The sequence below is a fragment of the Apus apus genome, chromosome 5 (assembly GCF_020740795.1).
Source record: "Apus apus isolate bApuApu2 chromosome 5, bApuApu2.pri.cur, whole genome shotgun sequence".
Lineage (NCBI taxonomy): Eukaryota > Metazoa > Chordata > Aves > Apodiformes > Apodidae > Apus > Apus apus.
Window position 1 is genome coordinate 19,935,952 of NC_067286.1, and position 20,412 is coordinate 19,956,363.

Sequence of the window (20,412 nt, forward strand, 5' to 3'; positions counted from 1 at the left end):
ACGAATTTCTAACTTTACATATGGAAAAATGAAACTCTAAACAAAGGTACTTTCAGCCATCTCAAGATGAGCTCTGAGGTAAAAACAATTCAATATACCTGTATTCTTTCCTTTTGGACTCCTGAAGGAGCAATGTAGATTTCATTCCTAAGAAAAGTTAGACAGGGAAAATCAATAAACAAAGAACTATTCAACTGCACAGGCATTAGAGCTCTTCATAAACTGAAAAGGAAATAGCAAATCTAGCACCTCATAGTTTAATAACTTTTTTGCACCTTCCATAAATTGACATATGGATGGCTTTCAAAATTGAACCAAATCATACAAGCGCACATGAAATCTCTAACTTGCAGGGGTAAAAAACATCCTTTCAACTTGACAGGAGATCTGAAATACATGTGGGAAATGTAGACTCACTTACTACTTACACAGCCTCATCCTGCAATAATTCAAAACTCAAATCCCCAGAATTCAGAAAAAAATGGAACAAGAGAAACTGCAAGTAAATCTATGATAAAACGTGACAAAACCACTGCTTAAAAATCCACAGACCACCTATAAACAGTGTTAATTAGCTGTAGTATTCTACAATACAAATAACAATAATACTAGAGGCAACAGCCTGAAGTTGCAGCAGGGGAGGTTCAGATACTAGAAAGAATTTCTATACTGAAAGAGTGGTCAGGCACTAGAACAGCCTGCACAGGGAGGTGGTTGAGTAACCATTCTTGGAGGTATTCAAGAAACGTGTAGATGTGGCACTTTACGGCATGCTCTAGTGGCTGAGGTTGTGAAGGTTTTTGTGGGTGTTTTTTGGTAGGTTGTGTGGGTGGAGTTTTGTTGGTTGGTTGGTTGGTTGGTTTTTTGTTGTTGATTTGGTAATTTTGCTTGTTGTTACAACTATCTAGCTTAGATTTAAATTAGTTTTTATATTTATTAATATTGACAAAAGTTAAGATAATTCAATGCTATTACATTTCTGAAATTCAAGTTGCAGTGCATTTACTTATTGCAAGGCTTACATGAAAAAAGACTGAAAAATTGATTTAAATTAAAATTCTTTTGAGATGGTATCTGAAATATTTTCAATAACAGCAAAAGAAAAAAAAAGAAATTATCTCTTTCAATTGTAATCACTACTTAGTTTCAACAGTAACATAATAAATACAGGAGCATAGAGACATCTAGTGAATAAATAGTCAAGTTACAGATAATTTTCTAAGGACCATGAGATGTTCCTATTTCTGGACCAGAGCACTTAGAAGAGCAATGAAACTGACAAAGAGTCAAAAAAAGTCTTATAAGGAGAGGCTGAGGGCTCTGGGTTTATTTGGTCTGGAGAAAAGTAGGTTGAGGGGAGACTTTATTGGTCTCTGCAAGTACCTGAAAGGAGGGTGTAGCAAGACAGGTATTGGTCTTAATGTAATTAAACCCCAGCTGACAACTAAGCACCACACAGGCACTTGCTCACTAATGGGTGTCTTGTTGGCAAGCCTCCAATTGTCTGGCACCTATGTTAACTAGGACTGATGATAGATGATGGAGAGCAGCTTGGCAAGCTCCTCTGCCAGTTCCCTCAGCACTCTTGGGTGAATCCCATTCAGCCCCCTAGACTTGTGAGTGTCCAGGTGGCATAAAAGGTCATTAACTGCTTCCTTCTGGATTATGGGGAGTTGCTGTTGCTCTCCATCCCTATCAGGGAGTTGATTACCCTGAGGATTATGGGTCTGACTATTAAAGGCTGAGGCAGAGAAGGCATTCGGTACCTCAGCCTTTTCCTCATCCTGGATAGCAATGTTCCCCCTGGATCCAATAAAGGGTGGACATTCTCCTTGACTGTCTTTTTGTTATTTATGTATTTGTAAAAACCTTTTTTGTTACCCCTCACAGCAGTGGCCAGGTTGAATTCTAGCTGTGCTTTTGCCTATCTGATGTTCTCCCTGCATGATCTAGCAAGATCCCTGTACTTAAGAATTCTTGAGTTGCCTGCCCCTTTTCCTAAAGGTAGTAGACTCTCCCTGTCTGCAAAAAGCTATTAGAACAACACAATTATTAGCATTTAGAGCCTTCACTTCAGAGATGTACCTCTTTCACATTTGAATAGCTATGGCTGCTTCTATCTGCATGCAAGTGTGTCAGAAAAGTAAGAGATCAGACTTTTTTTTTTTTTTCTCAAAACACTTTGTGACTGGGGTCAGAATTGCAGGCACTGTGCAAGGTGTTTTGTAGAATGAGTACTTCCCTTTTTGCAGTGGCCACTGAGAGGAGCTCTGTCTCCATTAAAAGCTTGGAAAGCATGAAGAGGAGTTTAGCTTAAAAAGCAAAGCGGTGTTCCTTAGTAATGGATACACATTAAAAATGGCTATGCTGTTACGTGGTCTGAATTATATGTTAAGAATATCTCCTTAGATAGTAGAACAGTAACTTCCTTCTTAAAGGAGATGTCTTGCTTGCAAAATGCCTAGAGTGGGATTCATCTCATCTAACTCCAGGCATCTGAAAGCAATGTGGCTGGTGTAACCCACTCTATAGTCCATAATTGATGAAAAGAAAAATGGGGAATGCATTGCTCTTTAAACGCAATTCATCTACTTAAACAAAGATAGGAAAAGGACACCAAAAAAAGTAAACTCTCTGCAGCTGGCTGTATCCATTAATTCAGACTAGTCACGTGACTTCTATATGATAAATTTGGCATACTGTTCATTTCCCCCTCTACCTTCTTGCCCACTCTTGACTTTCATTTATAATGGAATTGAAATGCCCTCATCAACTACCAAACACAGTCATCCTCTCTCTCTCTAACCATCACATTCTTTCTCTTCCATCTTCACTTACCCATGCTTCAAGCTGATTCCTCCACCAGTTCCTGTTACCCAGCCTAAGTCATAAAACAATCTACAAAGCTCAGGGATAAGATTTCTTGGATGTAACTTCTCCTAAAAATAAAGAAATAAGTTAAAACCATAAGAAACATAACAAACATAAGAATTTAAATTCTGAAATTGAGTTTAAAGGGGTAGTACTTTTGCACTGCAGCATGACAGTCTAATTTACGCTTATGAATTTCAGTTACAAAAATGACCTTTACACATTTTAGGGGCCATTCATTTATTGAAACTAACAAACAAATAAAACGCATGTGTCATCCTTCACACAAACGTTTCACCTAAAATTTATTTGAGTCCAGTGGCCCAGAGGTATTACACCACTGAGATTAAGTAATAGACTATAGTAATAAAAAAAGAAATATAAATGCATCTAACATTATCCATTTTGAAAAGCTCAACTAATAGCTTTTCCCATTGAATCAGATTTCTGTGGGTCTATTTTGCTTCACTTACGAATTTCAGTAGAACAGACTTTATCAGTTCTGTTGTATAGTATTTTTACATAGCAATCAAAAATAATCACAGAAAATGTAGGCAAACTGATGAAATTCACATGCCTACATTTTTACAATGTCAGGTTACCTCACATGCAGTTTGGCCAGAAGGCAAATTGCTTTATTTTAGTATTTCTTTCAGAAGGAAAAAAAGATATAATTTTTTTCCATATTCTACTGTTTATGACATCATTAAATATATCTATACCTATCAATTAATCAAAGGTGTCTGCAGTGTCAGATATTCATAGAATCATAGAATGTGTGTGGGGCTGGAAAGGACCTTTAAAGGTCATCTAGTCCAGCCCCCCCTGCAGTGTGCAGGGACTTTTTTTACTAGATCAGGTTGCTCAGAGCCTCATTAATCCTGGAACCATACATTCATAGGTAATCTAAACCAGAATGGTTTTACAGTACAAGCCAAAACTGGAAATCTTGGAAAATCTTAAACATTACTCTTCACTAAACACATAAAACTAAGAAAGCTGTACCTAACAGGTAGCAATCTTTGACAAGTGAATATTACATTGGAAAATTAAAAATTAGAATATTGGAATCATTTACATGAGAAACATAGTCAGTATACACAGAGAAAACTAAGACACTAATTAATGCTGTGTGCTTTAATTTATGCATTTGCATGTTGTCTAGAGTATTCTTTTTAGCTTATCTGAGAGAATAAGAAGTCTTCCTGCATTTATGACTGTACAAATAAATGTTGTATGTGCTTTCACAGAGATCCTTATAAAATTGAACCCATAAAGCAAGAATTAAAAAGGAAACAGAGGGAAACTTACCCCTTCCCTCTCCCTGGGTAGGGGAAAATTTCCACCTACATTACCACAGTAATACAGATGGTTTGGTTTCTCATATGGGTATGTAATAGAAATCAGCAATTAAGCACAACAGATGTGCTTCTTGGTTGCAACAGAAAGGTGGACTAGTTTTAGGAAGGCTAAACTCTTACGTTACCAAACACAGTCCCGCTTCTGCAGCTAACTCTCACATAATTCTTTTTATATATGCATTAAGCCTGATCAGTATTTCAAACTTCAACTTAATAGTGTAGCACCATACTCTTCAATGGTACTTGTTTCTGAAGTGATTAGAGAACTGGGATTCAGTTCAGATGCTATTCCTGCCTGCTCTGATTTTGATCCTACTATTATTTGTTTCTTTTAATATATTAAAAAATCACCTGTTTATTCATTTCAACTGATAGAAAAAAGACTCTAACCAGCAATTCCAGAAGCTTATGTAAGAAGTTAAGATTCTTAAAGCACCATGAATCTTCATCAGTTCATGATATCAGAAACAAATAGATCAGCATATACAAAAGTACATGAAGAAAGACAACCCCAGGCCAAATAAACAAGCTCCTATATTTACAGTGAAAAAAATCTGAAATCTTCCCCATTCACACAGTTGAAAATGAAAACATTCCTTTCCAGCCTTTCACAACCTCTCTAAGTAAAAATATTTTATTTCATGTTTAAAATTACTGATAATAAAAATGACAGGTCTTTCTATAACTAAAAAAGGGTACTTGCTGTAATAAGCCTAGGAGTGAAAGTGTGCAAAAGCAGAAGGCAACTCAACAAGGTTACTCTTTGTCAAATCTCAATTAGCACTTAATTTTAGCATTTAATTTTTAATTTGATTTTTCACTTGAAGTAGAGACGCCATTGGTTATCTCTCCTTCTAGATCTACAACCGTGGATCTGGCCTACTACTTTTCTGATATAGCTAACATTAACAATTTTGCTTGTTTCCTGCAATGTTGTTACCATCTTAGCCTAAGTTTCTACATGGTATTAGGTATGTAGAAAAACTGGACAAACTTTGTGAACTAAGAGTATATTTTCAATCCATTAAATTATTATTTTTAAAACAACTTTGCTGGTAAAATTTTAAACAAAAACTGATTGAAAGTATTCACTGAAAATATAGAATATTTCCAGAGGTCAAATCTTCTCATACTATACCTAATATGATTTTAAAAAACCCAAACAAAACAAAACCACCTTCTCAACTCCAAAACCCAGAAAACAATGTGTATCTAATATATGGAAATCAAAGTGGACTCAGGCTAATTGTGGAACAAACATATTGTAAAGGTTTGGGGGATAATTTTCAAAAGGTTAAAACCTCAACTACAATGTGAATGTTTAAGATATTATGGTAAATAAAAAGTGCCTGAAATACGTATCTCCCTTTCACAAAGTCCTTAGAAATCATATAGTTTTCCTCAGAAATAAGCAAACTGCATAGATAAAATCTTACTATTCATATTTCATACTGATGGGTAGCAAATCATTATGAGGTTTCTTTGAATAGCTGCACAGGTAAGTTTAATGTGGTAAAACAGATTTGTGCTACACTGTATACATAAAGTGAGAAAAGTATCATTAATAAGTTAGTAGGTTCTGTTGAAAAGATGTCTTTAGCATAGACATAGATCAAATAAACCAAAGCAGCAAAAAACTTTAAAAACCCCCAAACTTAAAAAAGTTTATTTTCTACAATACCTTTAGCACCACATAAGGATTCTATAACGCAAAAGATTTTTTTATGTGAGGAAAATAATTAATTGTAAGTAAGATATAAGAAAGCAATGTGGTGAGGATTCCACTGGGTTTAAAACCCTCAAACTGTCAGTTTTTATAGCAAGTACAGACCTCCAAATGAAACTGATCATTTATGGTGTGCCTTTTTTTAAATTGCAGCTATTAGAAGCTTTTATAGTTGTTTGTTGTTTTGTTTTTTTAAATTACAAGTGATTAGCTGCTTTACTGCTCAGCTTAGTTATTAATGTCCTTGAAAGGAAATTTCCAAGAAGAACACTGGTTTGCAGCAGGAACCTAAATTAAGGGAGGTATTCTGTTAACACCCACAGAATAAAGAGAATAAAAGCAAAAAATAAATACAACATACCAAAACTGACAAGCAGGTTATTACTTAGTACCTTAGCTGAAATACTAGAAAAACAAGTTGTCACCGTTTTCTCCCCCCGCTCAAATACCACAGTGACTGTAAAGTTAAAGACTGGGTGATCCTTGATGGTCTAAAACAAGACTGTAAGGGGAACTGTGATTTTGCAAGCAGCTCAAGATTGTCTCCTGGCCCTTAGAATCACAGCAAGCAGAGTCTTTGTTTAACACAGGCCCTGTGAACAGAAAGACCGCTTGTATTTTGTTGCAGTTGCTACAGGGGGCTGCACACCATTGAGAAAATGCCTTCAGTTGGTGTTGGACTTGCAGAACCAGGCATGGGCAGGCAGTGGTGACAGCATGGAAGAAATACACACTGGTACAAGACAGTAGCAGTGGTTCGGAGGCAGCAGACAGCGAAGGTGAAGTGATGAAGAAGGCAGCCTGGGGCAAGTTTGACAAGGTTTGGAAGCTCCTTCTTTAACTTCATCCTTAAAACCTTCAATGACAGTGAGTCACAAACTCCTTAGGCAATCTGTTTAACTGTCCCAGGTTAGAAATATTTTCCTAATGCCTAACCTAAACCTTGCCTGCTGAAACTGAGGCTTATTACCAAACAGTTATAAAGAAGATGTTCTTTCCTTTCATCTCTGTGACAACTTACACATTAACACATCTCCATTTCTTTTTTTTTTTTTTTTTTTTTTTCTTTTTTGGTAAAGCAAATTCTTTCCTTCTTTCCTGGCAGGTCACATTTGATTCTCATCTCCTTGTTATTGGTCCACACTTTTATTGAAGTTTAGGCTGCTCTCTGGATCAGTTCCACATGGAAACAAGACTGGTATTTCAAGCCTCATCCAGGTGATGCTCCTATATGCTCTAGCATGATGTATATACTTCATTTGATGAAGTGCAAACAACGGCAATTCACAGTCAGGTTTTGATGACTTATAGCAATGAACAGTTGCCAAAATACAAAATAACCCAAACAATCAAACCTAGAAAAAAAGCCCAATAACCCCAAACCAAACCTAAAACACCCTCGAGTTGCCATAAATAAATGAATTATAAAGCCAACGTTCTGTAATTGCAGTCAGACTGTCAGCTGGCAACATTTTGGAAAATACAGTACATTTCAGAACATCTCTATACTCCCCACTAAACACTAACTACGAAGCTAATTACTAAAGCTACAGCAACTCAACAGTCCAACAACTGCAACTGCGAACTGCTACCCTGTAGACACGAAGTCCCCATAGCCAGTCAGTGAGAAGAGCGCAGGGCAGTCAGGACCATTAAAAGTGGCACAGGAGGCCATGGCAAGGCATGGCACGCCGGCAAGACTGTCGCCGGTTCACTGTCCTGTCTTGGGCCTCTAGGATTACCTCCAAGCTGGAGAGGGGACCCTGGTGCGCTGGGGCCCGCCTGCAGTCAGAGGGTGACCAACGCCACATCACACACCGGCGGGCTGCTGAAAGGGGACGCTGCCGAGACAAAGCGTGTGGACGCGACCCGCCACGCCGCTAAGCTCTGCGCCTCTTTGAAGCACACGCGGCCTCTGGGGCAGGCGATGCTTGCGGGGGGCTAGACGTGGCGCCTGTTAGTTACCTGAGCGGCATCGCAGGCGTTGGCAGCTGCTGCCATGGCGCCGGTCGGACGGCGAGTGCCGGGGTCCTTCAGACGCGGGTTCTTTGGAGCACCACGCGGGCGCCTGCCGAGAGCTTGCCTAGATCTGGCGGTCTGTCACCGACCCGAGCAATACCCTGTCGAGCGACGCGGTCTTTGTCCCGGGGCAGAGGCGGACAGGCTGGGATGGGAGAGAGACCACCCCCCTCGCTCAAGTCGAAAGGGTCGGAAATGGCCAGTAGCGGGTGTAGTTTGAGACGAAGATACGGGCGCACCCCAGGGGCAGACAGGAAGACAGGGCTCAGAAAGGAGCGGGTACGTCTGTGGTAGGCATTTGCTCGTACCTGGGGCGATAGAGCGTAGTCATGCCCGAGCAGGCGAGGGTCCGAGTGCCCACAGATGGTGCTGCGGGGGGTCCTGTGGTTGTCCCAGGTGCAGGCAGGTGGCCAGCGGCACGCTGGGAGGCTTCCGTGAAACCGTACCTGCAGGCTGAGGCTGCGGAGCGTGGTGTTCTGCTTTCTGCTCAGGCAGTGAGATAGACAGCCCCGGCGCTGGGAAGGTCAGGAACGGGAGGGCACGCAAGATGGCAGCTTACTTGTGGCTGAGTTATGGCGGCAAGGGGCTGGTGAGGCTGCTGTTGGGGATGCGGCCAGCTCTTGGTGCTGGCATGTCTTTACCATCTCAAGGAGGCTGGAGGCGTCTGCACAGGACCCGAGAGCTACTGGGTAAGTGATGGGCTGGATCCCGCACTCTTCGTTGTTAGTCGGGTGCCCGGCGTTGGAGTGCTGCACTTAAAGCTGCGACTTTAAAGTAAGGGATGAGAGTAGGTCGTGCTGGGGGAGAAGTAAGGCTGTACAAGATAGTGGGGAAGTGTGGAGGTGTGGGTGCCTGGTGTTGCCATGTAGGTGTGTAGGGTGGCAATGCCGAGCAGGGCCGTTGACGAACAGTGTGTTCACTCACAGGAGTGAGTGATGGAGTACCGGGAAGGCTTTCCAGTACCTGAAGGGGGCCTCCAGGAAAGCTGGAGGGGGACTTTTTATAAGGGCACATAGCGATAAAACGACAGGTAATGACTTTAAGCTGAAATAAGATAAATGTAGATTAGACATTAGGAAGAAATTCTTCACTATGAGGTTGGTGAGACACTGGAACAGGTTGCCCAGAGAAGTGGTTGCTGCCCTATTCCTGGAAGCGTTAAACGCCAACTAAGGTGGATGGGGATTTGAGCAATGTGGTCTAGTGGGAGGTGTCCTTGCCCGTGGCAGGGCAGTTGGAACTAAGTGATTTTAAAGATCCCTTCTGACCCAAATCCTTCTATGATTCTATGAAAACAGATTGGTGGGATATTCTGTTGAGGATAAGGAAAAAGGAAAAAAAAAGTTCTTACATTTGATAATTGTTGAGTGTTTTCTAGGAACAAGTATAGTTAAGTACTGAAAGAGAAAGTTTTTGGTTTTGGTTTTTTCAGTGTTTGGAATTTCTGCTACTTTTCCATCATCATTTTATTTGACAAGTCATGTTTCAAGTTGCTGGAGAAGGGCATGGAAGCAATATTTAATGAAATTCCTTTTTTTTTTTTTTCTTTGAAATGGGTAAGTGGATCTTAAATCTATTACTTGTATATCTAGTATACATTGCTACACAGAAGCCAACCTGTGAGTTTATGGCAGCAGCCTTTAAAGATGTACTTTTTTCTCTTCTCAGGAGTTTGTTTCAGAATAACCAGGGCGGTCTTCTGCTTACCTTTCGTATTTTCTGCTGTCTCTGACAAATGTGGGAAGAATTTTGGATGCTCAAATTAAATGTTATCTTTTCTTTCCTTGCTTGATTTGTTAGTTACAACTTGTTAAACATTTAAACAATAACCAAGTGCACTGTTAATAGGGAGAATTTAAAGTTAAGTGAGTTTTATTTTAGCATTAATTTTATTTCTCTACTTTTTTGTTTCTGAAAATGCCACCAATTGAATTATTGGTTCATGTGGATCTAGTTTTGATACTTTTTTGTTTGTTTCTCTGTGTGTTCCTGTCACTTTCTGTAATGATAGTAGAGCAGGGAGAATGTTTTGCAAAGTCAAAATTATTAATTCAGAATTGAATTTCTAGTTTGTTGGTTGAAAGAAAGGAAGAAAAATAGAATGAACCTTTATGTTAGAGGTCTGTTGATTTTTTTTTTCTTTGTTTTTAGTGTTTCTTGATCTTACCATTGATCTCAGGTCAGACTAAATTTTTCAATTCTGTACTTGCTACAGAGTAAGACTTAGAAGTTAAGAAATGGCTCTCCTGTGGACCATACTAAAGCACTTGTCTTCAGTTTGTTCTACCAAAAGCAGGGTCCGTCACCTGGTGTGCAAGAAGCCAATCCACACACACAGTCAAGATATTTTCTGTGATATCCAGCTCTGCACATCTCTATGCATGAACATTAAATGAATGCACAAGGAATGGATAGGTTGGTGAGCTTGGAGGATGAGATAAGAGTGGAGAAAATGTAGCTGAAGTGCACCTCGTTTTTTCCTTTCCTTTGTGGAAACACCTGTTTTTGTGATCAGGTTAACTTCCAGCAAGATCCATTTCCATATCTGGGCAGCAGCATGAATATTGGTACTACTGATAGTATAAATAAAGCTGTAAATATTAATAATTGGGGCAGAAGACTGATCAGCTCCTCTTGTATTAAGTTAATGTGAAACAAGAGGTAGTTGTGCATGACTTAAAACTTTTTCCCCAAATTGGCCCCATTCAAAATACCATTGTGCTGTCTTGCAAAATTAGATTGGTGATACATTGTAGATAAAAGAACTGCTTTTTTTGTTTAAAAAACCTTTTGAATTTGTAGCTATGAAACTACTTTAAAGCATCCAAGTGAAGTTAGTAAAGACGTTCTCTGGTAAGTTTTTCAGTGAACTTGACTGCATGTGACCTCCAAACAACTGAAAGTAATTAGAATTTGAGTTTTTAAGGTTGGTGCCACAGCATTGCCTAGTCTGTTGCTGGAAACTTTTATTCTGTGTTACTGTAATGGTTGCTATAACCATTGTAATTTTATTGTATAAGTCTTCATAGTTCAAACCAGCCAGCATAGATGAGAGGAGAAAAAGGAAGTTCTGTGCAAAATAAAGTAATAGAAGTAACACAGTTTGTCAGTATACTTTGTCCACTTTTTTTGCTGCTGTGGCTATCCCTGTTATCAACGTTATTTCTAAAGATAAAGTTTGTCCCTAGATAGCCCGGTTTAAAAATTACTTGAGATAATATATTACCTATTTTAGAGTTGTTTTCACTGAATTCCTCTGCCTCCAAAATTTTCTCAGTGTCAGGAATATTTTTCTTTCTTTGATGTGCCAGCAAACTCAACTAAATTAATAGATCTGCAGTTTTGCTGGTGAGTATGGGAGTTGGGAGAGAGGAAAAAAAATATCCTGTGGTTTTCCATCATGGGCATAAAAGATTCTCAGCTCTGCTGATTCTGGTTTTGTACATGTTTGATTTTTTTTTAACCATTTGCTTGCTGCAGATGACTACAAGTTTGCGAAGACTTTCTGAATAATTTGTGTGTCATGGTTTGGGTCTAACAACAAAGAACCAGCCGTGTGGCTGCTCACTCAATTCCCTCTCCCCCCTCAAACATACACACTGCGATGCAGAGGTCAAAGGCCAACTAGAAATTCATGGGTAAAGACAAAGGGCAAGTAGGTTTTGCTCACCAATTAAGGTCACGGGCAAAACAGACTCAACTTGGGGAAAAATAATAATTCAATTTAACACTAATCAAATGCACACAGGACACAGACAACACAAAGAACGGTGCTTACATATGTGATCCCCACCCCTCCCTTCTTCCCGGGCACAAATTACTTTGCTCCCGATTTCTCTACCTCTTTCCCCCCAGCAGCACAGGGGGACAGGGGATGGGGTTTAGAGTCCGTTCACAGTCTGTTGCTTTCTGCCGCTCCTTCTTGCTCAGGGAGAAGGATTCCTTACAGTCCTCCCCTGCTTCCCCATGAGGTCGCTCCCATGGGAGAGAGTCCTCCATGAACCTCTCCACTTCTTGAGGTACAGTCCCTCAGGAGCAAGCTGCTCCAGCGTGGGTTTCCCACAGAGTAATGGGCTGCTTCAAGGAAGTCACATGCCCTGGTGTGGGTCTTCCATGATCCCACTAGTGCCAATGCAGCACCAGGGGTGGTGGTTTCCCGCACTTCTGGCACGAGGCAATTGCAGCAGCAGCAAAAGGGGCTGTGGGGGTGCTTACAGTGGCGTTTTTCCCATGCCGGGTTTTGACTGTGAACCACCCCGTCACACATTCAGTGTGTCACACATTCAGGCACAGCAATAATACAACCAAAAAGTAACATGGTTTCCTGATGCCTCCAGACTCTGGCACTGTGAACTTGCTGGAGAAAATAGCAGAATAATTTTTTGTAACACCAAGAGTCATAAAATAGACTTTGAACCACCCAAGCCAATCCTCAGCTCAACTCCTCCCGGTGGAAAACAGTGCTTGTACACAATGAGAAAATACAGGTGGGAGATAGGACGAAAAACTAAAAACCAGAGTCACAACAGAGCACATACAGGCATGCTAAATCAGGTCTTCCAAAAGTGCCATTATTGCAATGTTTTTTTCAATTTCCAACCTTACAATCCTTTAAAAATAAACTTAATTTTGTGCCCGATGTTGGGCACCAGATAATTCTGCCCTGGTTTAATAGTGAAAACCACAAATCAGAGGGCAGAACTCCCTATTACCCCTTCTCCCCCATACCCGTGCAAGGGAAGGTAAAAGTGGAATAAGGAAGAGAGACTTAAGGGTTGGAAACTGAAACTTCAACAAATTTACTGTAACACAGACAAGCGGGTAACACGTGAGGGGAAGAACAGATATATATATAAACTTATATACAAATGTATATAAAACCAATCTCAATGATCGCAGGAGTATGTGAGTGACAGTCCCTTGCAGCAAGGCTGCTTCAGAAGGGGAGGGTCCATGGCTCCTCACAGCACCCAATGGAGTTGGATTCTGATGACCACATGGCGAGTTGAAGGACCTCCAAGAAGCAGTGGCAAGGAAGAAGGTGCAGGAAGAAAAAAGGGCCTGAGCTTCCAGTTTTCCTGGCTTTTGAGTATGTCAGGTAGTGGGAAGGAATACTGACCCCTCTCAGTTCCGACCCTCCTGGGTCCTTCAGGTCTCAAAGACCCTCTCTCTTGTTCCTCCTATAGGTGTCTAGCACAATGTAGGGGCCACTTAAAGCATAACAACTGCTTTCTGGAGGTAACCATCCATCCAATTCCTTATTCACCAAATAGGCCACCCATCAAATCCAAATCTGTCCAATCTAGAGACAAGGATGTTGTCAGGGACTGTATCAGTGGCCTTACAGAAGTCCAGATAGATGACATCAGTGTCTCTTCCCTTGTCCACTGATGCAGTCACTCCATCATACAAGGCTACTAGGTTGGTCAGGCAAAACTCACCCTTGGTGAAGCCACGCTGGCTGTCTTGAATCACCTCCCTGTCCTCCATATACCTGAACGTAGCTTCTAGGAGGATCTGTTTCATCATCATCCCAGGCGCATAGTTGAGACTAACAGGTCACTAATTTCCAGTGCCATTGTTTCCACTCTTTTAAAAAATAGGTGCATTGTTTCCCTTTTTCCGGCCACCAGGGTCTTCACCTGACTGTCATGACTTTTCAAATATCAAGGACAGTAGCTTGGCCATCATCAGCCAATTCCCTCAAGATTCTGGCTGGAATGCGTTTTGTCAGGTCCCATAGACTTCTGTATGTTGAGGTTTTTCAGGTGGTCTTGTCCTGGTTTGAGCTAGAATGAAGCCAATTTTCCTTTTTCTGATTTTTTTTTTTCCTTCAGTAAGCTTTCTTTTAACTAGTCATAGAGCCTTCCAACTGAAGCTGGTAAGAGAGGAATGTTTTTGTAACTGCTGGGCCTTCAAGGTCTCATCTTTACTCTGCTGGCTCAGACACTACAGGGAGACCCATGACCCCCCCGTAGGAGGCTGAGTAAGACAGACGGCAATACTGGCCAGAGATATTCTATTCCATGTATCTATGTAAGCTCAGAGGAAGGTCAGAGATCACAGAAGACAACTTCCTTCCTTCTTCCCTTCTCTTCCGTCCATGGCTGGCATCCGGGGAGAACTCCATCCATCTATCACCGTCAAGCCTTAGGCTCAAGCTCTCCTGACCCTCATCACTCTCTGCTTTCTCCAGCAGCCCTGGGATTTTTTGGGACTGTTCACAGCTAAGGAGAGTGCTGTGGGAGTTGCTGGAGGTGGGGGGAGGCGAGAGGCTTTTGCACATATCTGAACATATATGTATATAATTGTATATCTTTTCTTATATCATTGGTGTTTAATTAAAGCTGTGTAATTTAGTTTTCCATCCAGCCAAGTCTCTCTCTTTTTCTCTCTCCTTCCCTACCTGGATAGGAGGGGGAGGGGATCAAGAGCATTGTTGTCAAACCCGAGTTAAACGGTAACAGGTCTCAAACTGATCTTTTCCTACAGTGGGATGGACTCCTCTCCCCCACTCCCTGCCTTGAGCTCCATCCACTCAAGAGGTGTGGCAAGTGAGATTAAATAGTAATGGAAACAGTGAAAATAGAAATATCGGAAAAACTATGTAATGTCTTTAGCTCTACCTAACATCTGAAATATTCTGAATACTTGCATTCTTTTTTACAAGTGTAATTATTTGTTCTTTCATAATGTTCTAGCTATGAGAAAGACAAGATTTATTGGATTACATTATTACAGAACAGGGGTGGACATTTTTAGTTCCCTTAAATAATTTTGTCTTAATTGAAGTTTTACTTGCGTCTTTGTCTTTTCTGAGATCTTAACCATGTTTTCTCTTAGGACTTGGAAGTAAGGATGAGAAGCATTCCAGCTCTTGGTGCTTTTCAGCTAAAAATCCTTCTAGTTTTTTTCTTTCCATTTTTCTTCTGGATAATGAGGGTGAAAAAGAATTAATTTCCAACTTTATAAAGCTCTTCCTAGTTATTCTATGCAATATAGCAACTGCGAGAAATGCAGTGTTGTTTCTTATTAGAATGATAATAAGCCTCAATGCTGGGTAGTAGAGAAACAGGAATAATTTATTCTCCCTATTGTATACAATGTACTTTCTATGAGTCTATTTCTGTTCTCTTAGCTGAATACAGATTCAGATCCAATAGCTCAAGAAAGATCCTCAAAAATCAGATGGTGGAAAACATTAAATAAGATTCTAAAAATATTTATTTGCTGTCATAGATTTCCTTAAAAATTCAGAAAGATAGTATGTCTGTATGTCAAAACCACTACTTTGGTATACTGGATGAAATTACAAGAGGTGTAGTGTGCTAGGAAGCCAAGGACTGTGCTTCATCATGAGCCCTGTCCTCCGAAGAATCTCACTTGGGACGTGGCTTGCTGCTGTGCAGTTCCACTTCTGTGTATGATTTCAGTCAATTGGTGGACTGAAGTGATGTGCTAGCTAGCTACGTCTAGAACATGATATTGCAGGGCCAGAGGTTGTGGTGTTTTGTTACTTAAATACATTGGACTTTTCAGATCTGTATATTTGACTCCTGACAGGAAAGAAAAGACAAAAAAATTATCTGCCTTTGTATATAGACATGCATGAGAAGGATCTCTGTAACAGAGAAGGATCTCTGTAACTTCGTCCTTTGTTTTCCTTGGTGCTCTTGGGAGTGCATGTATGTAAGTGTATGTAAGCTTAAGAAAAAGAGCATCATAATAACTGTTTTGTTCAACTGTCTTTCAGCTTCATGCACTTCTACTTTCATTTATGTTAAGCAGTTAACTGAGAAAATAAGTATTGTGAAAAAGTATTAATCTTTGTAATCATGCACTTGTTTTACAGGTACACCTGGTATTAAAGTTCTCATGCCTGCACTTTCTCCTACAATGGAAGAAGGAAACATTCTGAAATGGTTAAAAAAGGAAGGTAAGACGACATTTTCTATGGCTACATTTGCTCTAATTCTTCAGCTGTAAAAATCTTTTCTGTAAGAATAAGAGGATTCTTTCTTGCTGTACCTTAGTATTTTGAAGCAAAGTGTTTAGTATATGGATGCTGTCTTCTTGAACAATACCTGCTTTGAAATTGTTGGTACTTAAAACATTTTTCTTTTAGTTGTCTTCCAAAAGGTTACATTGATCATATCTTTTAAGTTTCCATCAGGCTGTTCTAGGATGTCTGTGTGTGTTTTGTTTTTAATTCTGAACTTTGTCATGCTGGTCAATAACATTGGATGTCTGAGAGCCTTTGACTTTGTGGAAGGTGTGTCTCTGTTTCATTATTCTGCTGTGTCACCAAGTAACAGGGAAGATATGGTATTTTTATAGTTGCTATTCAGGACTTACATTTTTAAGTATCTAGATTATAGTCTAAAAATAAAACTGATAGAAAAAAATAGATTAACCAACATTCCAAATAGGGAAATCTCTTTCCATGAAAAAAACAAACAACGAACCTAAAATGAAAACAAACTACTCTGGAAAAAAAAAAAATGAAAACAAAACAAAAACCTAAGAAAACCAAGGCTGTTAGGGCTATTTGTGATATTCTGATAACTGAAAAGTAATGTGCTTCTGTTAAAATATGTTGTAGCAGCTACATAGTCCAAGTGTATGTTTTGTCTTCACATAGGTTGTATGTAAATGAAAAATGATCTGCAGAAGAATCGCAGTCCCTGTTCTGTCAGGAGACTTTTCTCTCTTCTCCTTCTACCATTTTGCTTCTCCAATTTAATATTAAAACCAGATTTAGACTGTTTTGCATCTGATGTAGCAGTTCTAGATAGGTATTGCATTCTCCAGGAGAAACTGGTTTCTCTTTTCACAAACTTCCCTTTTTACAAACAGGGAAGGACTGGTGGGAGCTGTGGTGGTCAGAGGCTTAGCAACCATGAAATGGTTGATGGGAGACCTCATTGCTTTCTACAACTAACTGAAAGGAAGTTGTAGGGAGGTGGGTGTTGGCCTCTTCTCTCTAGTAAATAATGGTAAGACTAGAGCAAATGGCCTGAAGTTACACCAGCAGAGGTTTAGACTAGTTGTTAGGAAGAATTTCTTTGCTGAAATAGTGATCAGGTGCTGGAACAGGTTGCCCAAGGCTGTCATGGAATCACCTCTTCAGGACGTGTTCTATTTGGTTTATTTTTTTAATATTTTTGGAGGGGTTGGAGCAGTGTTGACGGTTGCATGTGGTGATCTTAGAGATTTTTTCCAACCATGACAATTCTGTGATTCTGTATTTCTGTGATTCCAATGCCTTGGATGTGTGTATTCTTTGCTGGATAAAAAACTGGCTGCTTGGCCAAGCTCAAAGAGTGGTGGTGAGTGGAGTTGAGTAACTTGGCAGCTAGTCACAAGTGGTGGGCCCAATTTTGTTTAATGTCTTTATCAGTCATCTGGATAAGGGAATTGAGTGCACCCTCAGTAAATGTGCAGATGACACCAAGTTAGGGAAGGCTCTGCAGAGCAATGTAGAGTGGCTAGCTGGATTGATGGACCAAGACTGAGTGTATGAGATTCAGCAAGGCTAGGTGTTGGGTCCTGCACTTGGGTCACAGCAACCCCATACAAGTCTACAGGTTTGGGAAAGACTGGCTGAAAGCTGCAGGGCAGGAAAGGACCTGTAGGTATTCATTGACAGCAGGCTGAATGTGAGCCAGCAGCGTGCCCAGGTGGCCAAGGAGGCCAACAGCATCCTGGCTTGTATCAGAAATAGTGTGGCCAGCAGGACTAGGGAAGTGATTGTGCCCCTGTACTTGGCACTGGTAAGGCCACACCTTGACTATGGTGTTCAGTTTTTGTTCCCTCGCTACAGGAAGGACATTGAGGACATTGAGGTGCTGGAATGTGTCCAAAGAAGAGCCACCAAGCAATGAAGTTGTGAAGGGTCAAGAGCACAAGGCTTATGAGGAGTGGCTGAGGGAACTGGGGCTGTTTAGTTTGAAGAAAAGGATGCTGAAAGGAGAGCTGTATTGCTCTCAACAGCTACCTGAAAAGAGGTTGTAGCAAGGTAGGTAGTTTCTCACAAGTAGCAAGCAGTATAACCAGAGGAAATGGCCTTAAGTTATGTCAGGAGAGGTTTAGATCGGATATTAGGAAAAATTTTAACAGAAGTTTGTGTAGCATTGAACAGGCTAGTGGTCAAGTTGCCATCCCTGGAGGTATTTAAAAGATGTGTCAGTATGGTGCTTAGGAATATGGTTTAGTGGTGGACTTGGAAGTGCTGGGTTAAAGGTTGGCCTTGATGATCTTAAGGGTCTTTTCCGACCAAATGATTCTATGTTTCTATAATGCATTGCAGAGTTTACATGACTGTAGGAATATATCTTGTTCTCAGGCATTGTTAGATTTGCTAAAGAGAATAACTCGTTTGGAGAAAAAAGATTTAAATCTGTCAAAGCATACTGTCCTTGACAGACACAATTTGGTGAGCTAAATATGTTTTGGCTATTCTGCCATGACCTTTGGCTTACCGTCTAAGTGTCGATACAGCCTTCATCATTGCATTACTGGAGTAATTTGCTTTATACGTTTTCGATACAGTTTGAGAGGTAGCTGGAAGGCAACTTGTTGCTCCAGTAGTGGAAATGACTATCTACTTGTAAAACTTCTAGTAAGAATTTTTGCGGCAATATGGCTCCTACAGTCTGTATCTGTAACAAGTAATTGCGCCAGCGTTCTTGAAAATTGAAGCTTCAGTGAGTCAAGAACCACGTCCAAGGCTATGCGAACAATCCAAAGTCCTTTTTGTATTTATTAGTTGTCAATGACTGTAAGACATTAAAACACAACAGTAGTCTGTTTTACAATAAATAGAGCATTCAAAATTGCGATGGGTGTTTTTGTGTGGACCTAACCCAAAAAGAACCAGCCACATGGCCCCCGCCCCACTTACACACATAGGCACTGTGAGATGGGTCGAGACAAAGGGTAAGGAGGTTTCTTCACTTACTAAAATCCCAGGCAAAACAGACTCAACTTGGGGAAAAAAAACCAAACCACTAATCAGATGCACACAGCACACAGAACAACACAAAGACCAGAGCTTACATATGGTACCTACAACCCTCCCTTCCTCCTGGGCCCAAATTACTTTGTTCCCGATTTCTCTATCTTGTCCCCTCAGTGGCACAGGGGGACAGGGGATGGGGTTTAGAGTCAGTTCACAGTCTGTTAACAGTTTCCTGCTGCTCCTTCCTGCTGAGGAAGAAGGATTCCTTACAGTCCTCCCCTGTTTCTCCATGGGGTCCCTCCCATGGGTGAGAGGTCTTCACAAACCTCTCCTTCATGAGGCCTTCCCATGAGGTCCGGAGCTGCTCCAGCGTGGGCTTCTCACAGAGTCACGGGCTGCTTCAGGAGCAGTCACCTCCCCTGGCGCTGGGATCTTCCATAGCTGCATAATCAACTGTCAGCAAATTTGAGTCCACTGGTTGCAAAATCGAAGTCCACTGTCCAAGTTCACCTCTCCTGGTGCCTTCAGGCCTTCAGTTCCACCACGTTTCTCCATGCATGTGGGAGGACAGCCTGCCATCTCGCCATAGGTTGCAGGGAAACTTCTGCTTGGGCACCTTCTTCCCCTTCTTCCTCACCAACCACCAGCACTGACCGCTTTGTCCCTCCAGCTCAGCTCTTCTCCACTGCTTGCTCTGCTCAGGTGTTATATCAGTTCTTTCATATGTTAATTGCAGAGGTGCATCTGTTGTCCCTCTAGTGGCTCCTTAGCTAGCTGTTTTTTTGGAGCAGGGGAAGATCTCAGGGTCTTACAGGAGCCACTCCTGGAGCCCTTCCCCAACTTCCAAAAAATCCCACCAAACCAAGCCAGCACACAGACCCATAATATCTTTATCATGCACTGATAGATACATATATTCTTCAAACTCAGAAGACTAAACTTCAAAATTAATAATAGATTTGTCTAATGTGGTACAAGCAATTTCTGACAGTTGTGGGTATTTAACAAAGTAATTATGTTTCTAAAAGTCCCTTTTAACTATGTAAGAGATTGAGGAAACAAGCTTGCAGACAAAGAGATTAAAAGGTACTGCGTTTTGTAGTTGTTGTTTTTTTTTTAATATCTTTAATAGTGTAGGTACAAACTAGGGAACTGTAATAATTAAAGATGATGTTACCTGTGACCATTGTCTTAAAATTTACAGTTTTAAATAGCTTGCTTTGATTTATGCCTAGCAATGACTATGGAAAGCTCAGGACTATGTATATTAATGGTGTTGTTACTGAGTGATGGTAGTGTGAAAATAAATGTTGTATGTACTTTCTCTTGGAAAACCTACTGTAAAGATCAGTATTTGAAATATGTTAATATTCTGCTGCAGCAGTTTTTGTCTCTGAATCTTAGTGTTTTTATCTAGAAATAAAAGATAAAGTATGATAAATAAGGATGAGGAATCAACTATCTGTAGAACATAT

The 20,412-nt window shown here is 40.5% G+C and overlaps 2 protein-coding genes across 11 annotated transcripts in view; one reads left to right on the plus strand and one right to left on the minus strand.

Moving 5' to 3' along the window:
* The window catches only part of APIP (APAF1 interacting protein), a 34,293-nt gene extending 25,928 nt beyond the window's left edge, over window positions 1-8,365 (minus strand). For 2 of the 6 annotated variants that reach the window (XR_007889782.1, XM_051622238.1), the window contains exons 1-3: window positions 7,701-7,903; window positions 2,839-2,939; window positions 99-147 (exon numbers count right to left, since the gene is read on the minus strand). Coding sequence is in view for 5 of the 6 variants with exons in the window: in XM_051622238.1 (XP_051478198.1) it covers window positions 99-147; window positions 2,839-2,939; window positions 7,701-7,769 (219 nt within the window). In the remaining variant the exon portion in view is untranslated. The other 4 variants (XM_051622237.1, XM_051622236.1, XM_051622233.1 and 1 more) reach the window with 3 other exon arrangements.
* A 114-nt stretch (window positions 8,366-8,479) lies between these two features.
* Window positions 8,480-20,412, plus strand: part of PDHX (pyruvate dehydrogenase complex component X) — a 76,633-nt gene continuing 64,700 nt past the window's right edge. For 3 of the 5 annotated variants that reach the window (XM_051622223.1, XM_051622227.1, XM_051622226.1), the window contains exons 1-2: window positions 8,480-8,666; window positions 15,830-15,913. In XM_051622223.1, the coding sequence (XP_051478183.1) occupies window positions 8,525-8,666; window positions 15,830-15,913 (226 nt within the window). In that variant the 5' untranslated portion in view covers window positions 8,480-8,524. The remainder of the gene's footprint in view (window positions 8,667-15,829; window positions 15,914-20,412) is intronic. The other 2 variants (XM_051622228.1, XM_051622224.1) reach the window with 2 other exon arrangements.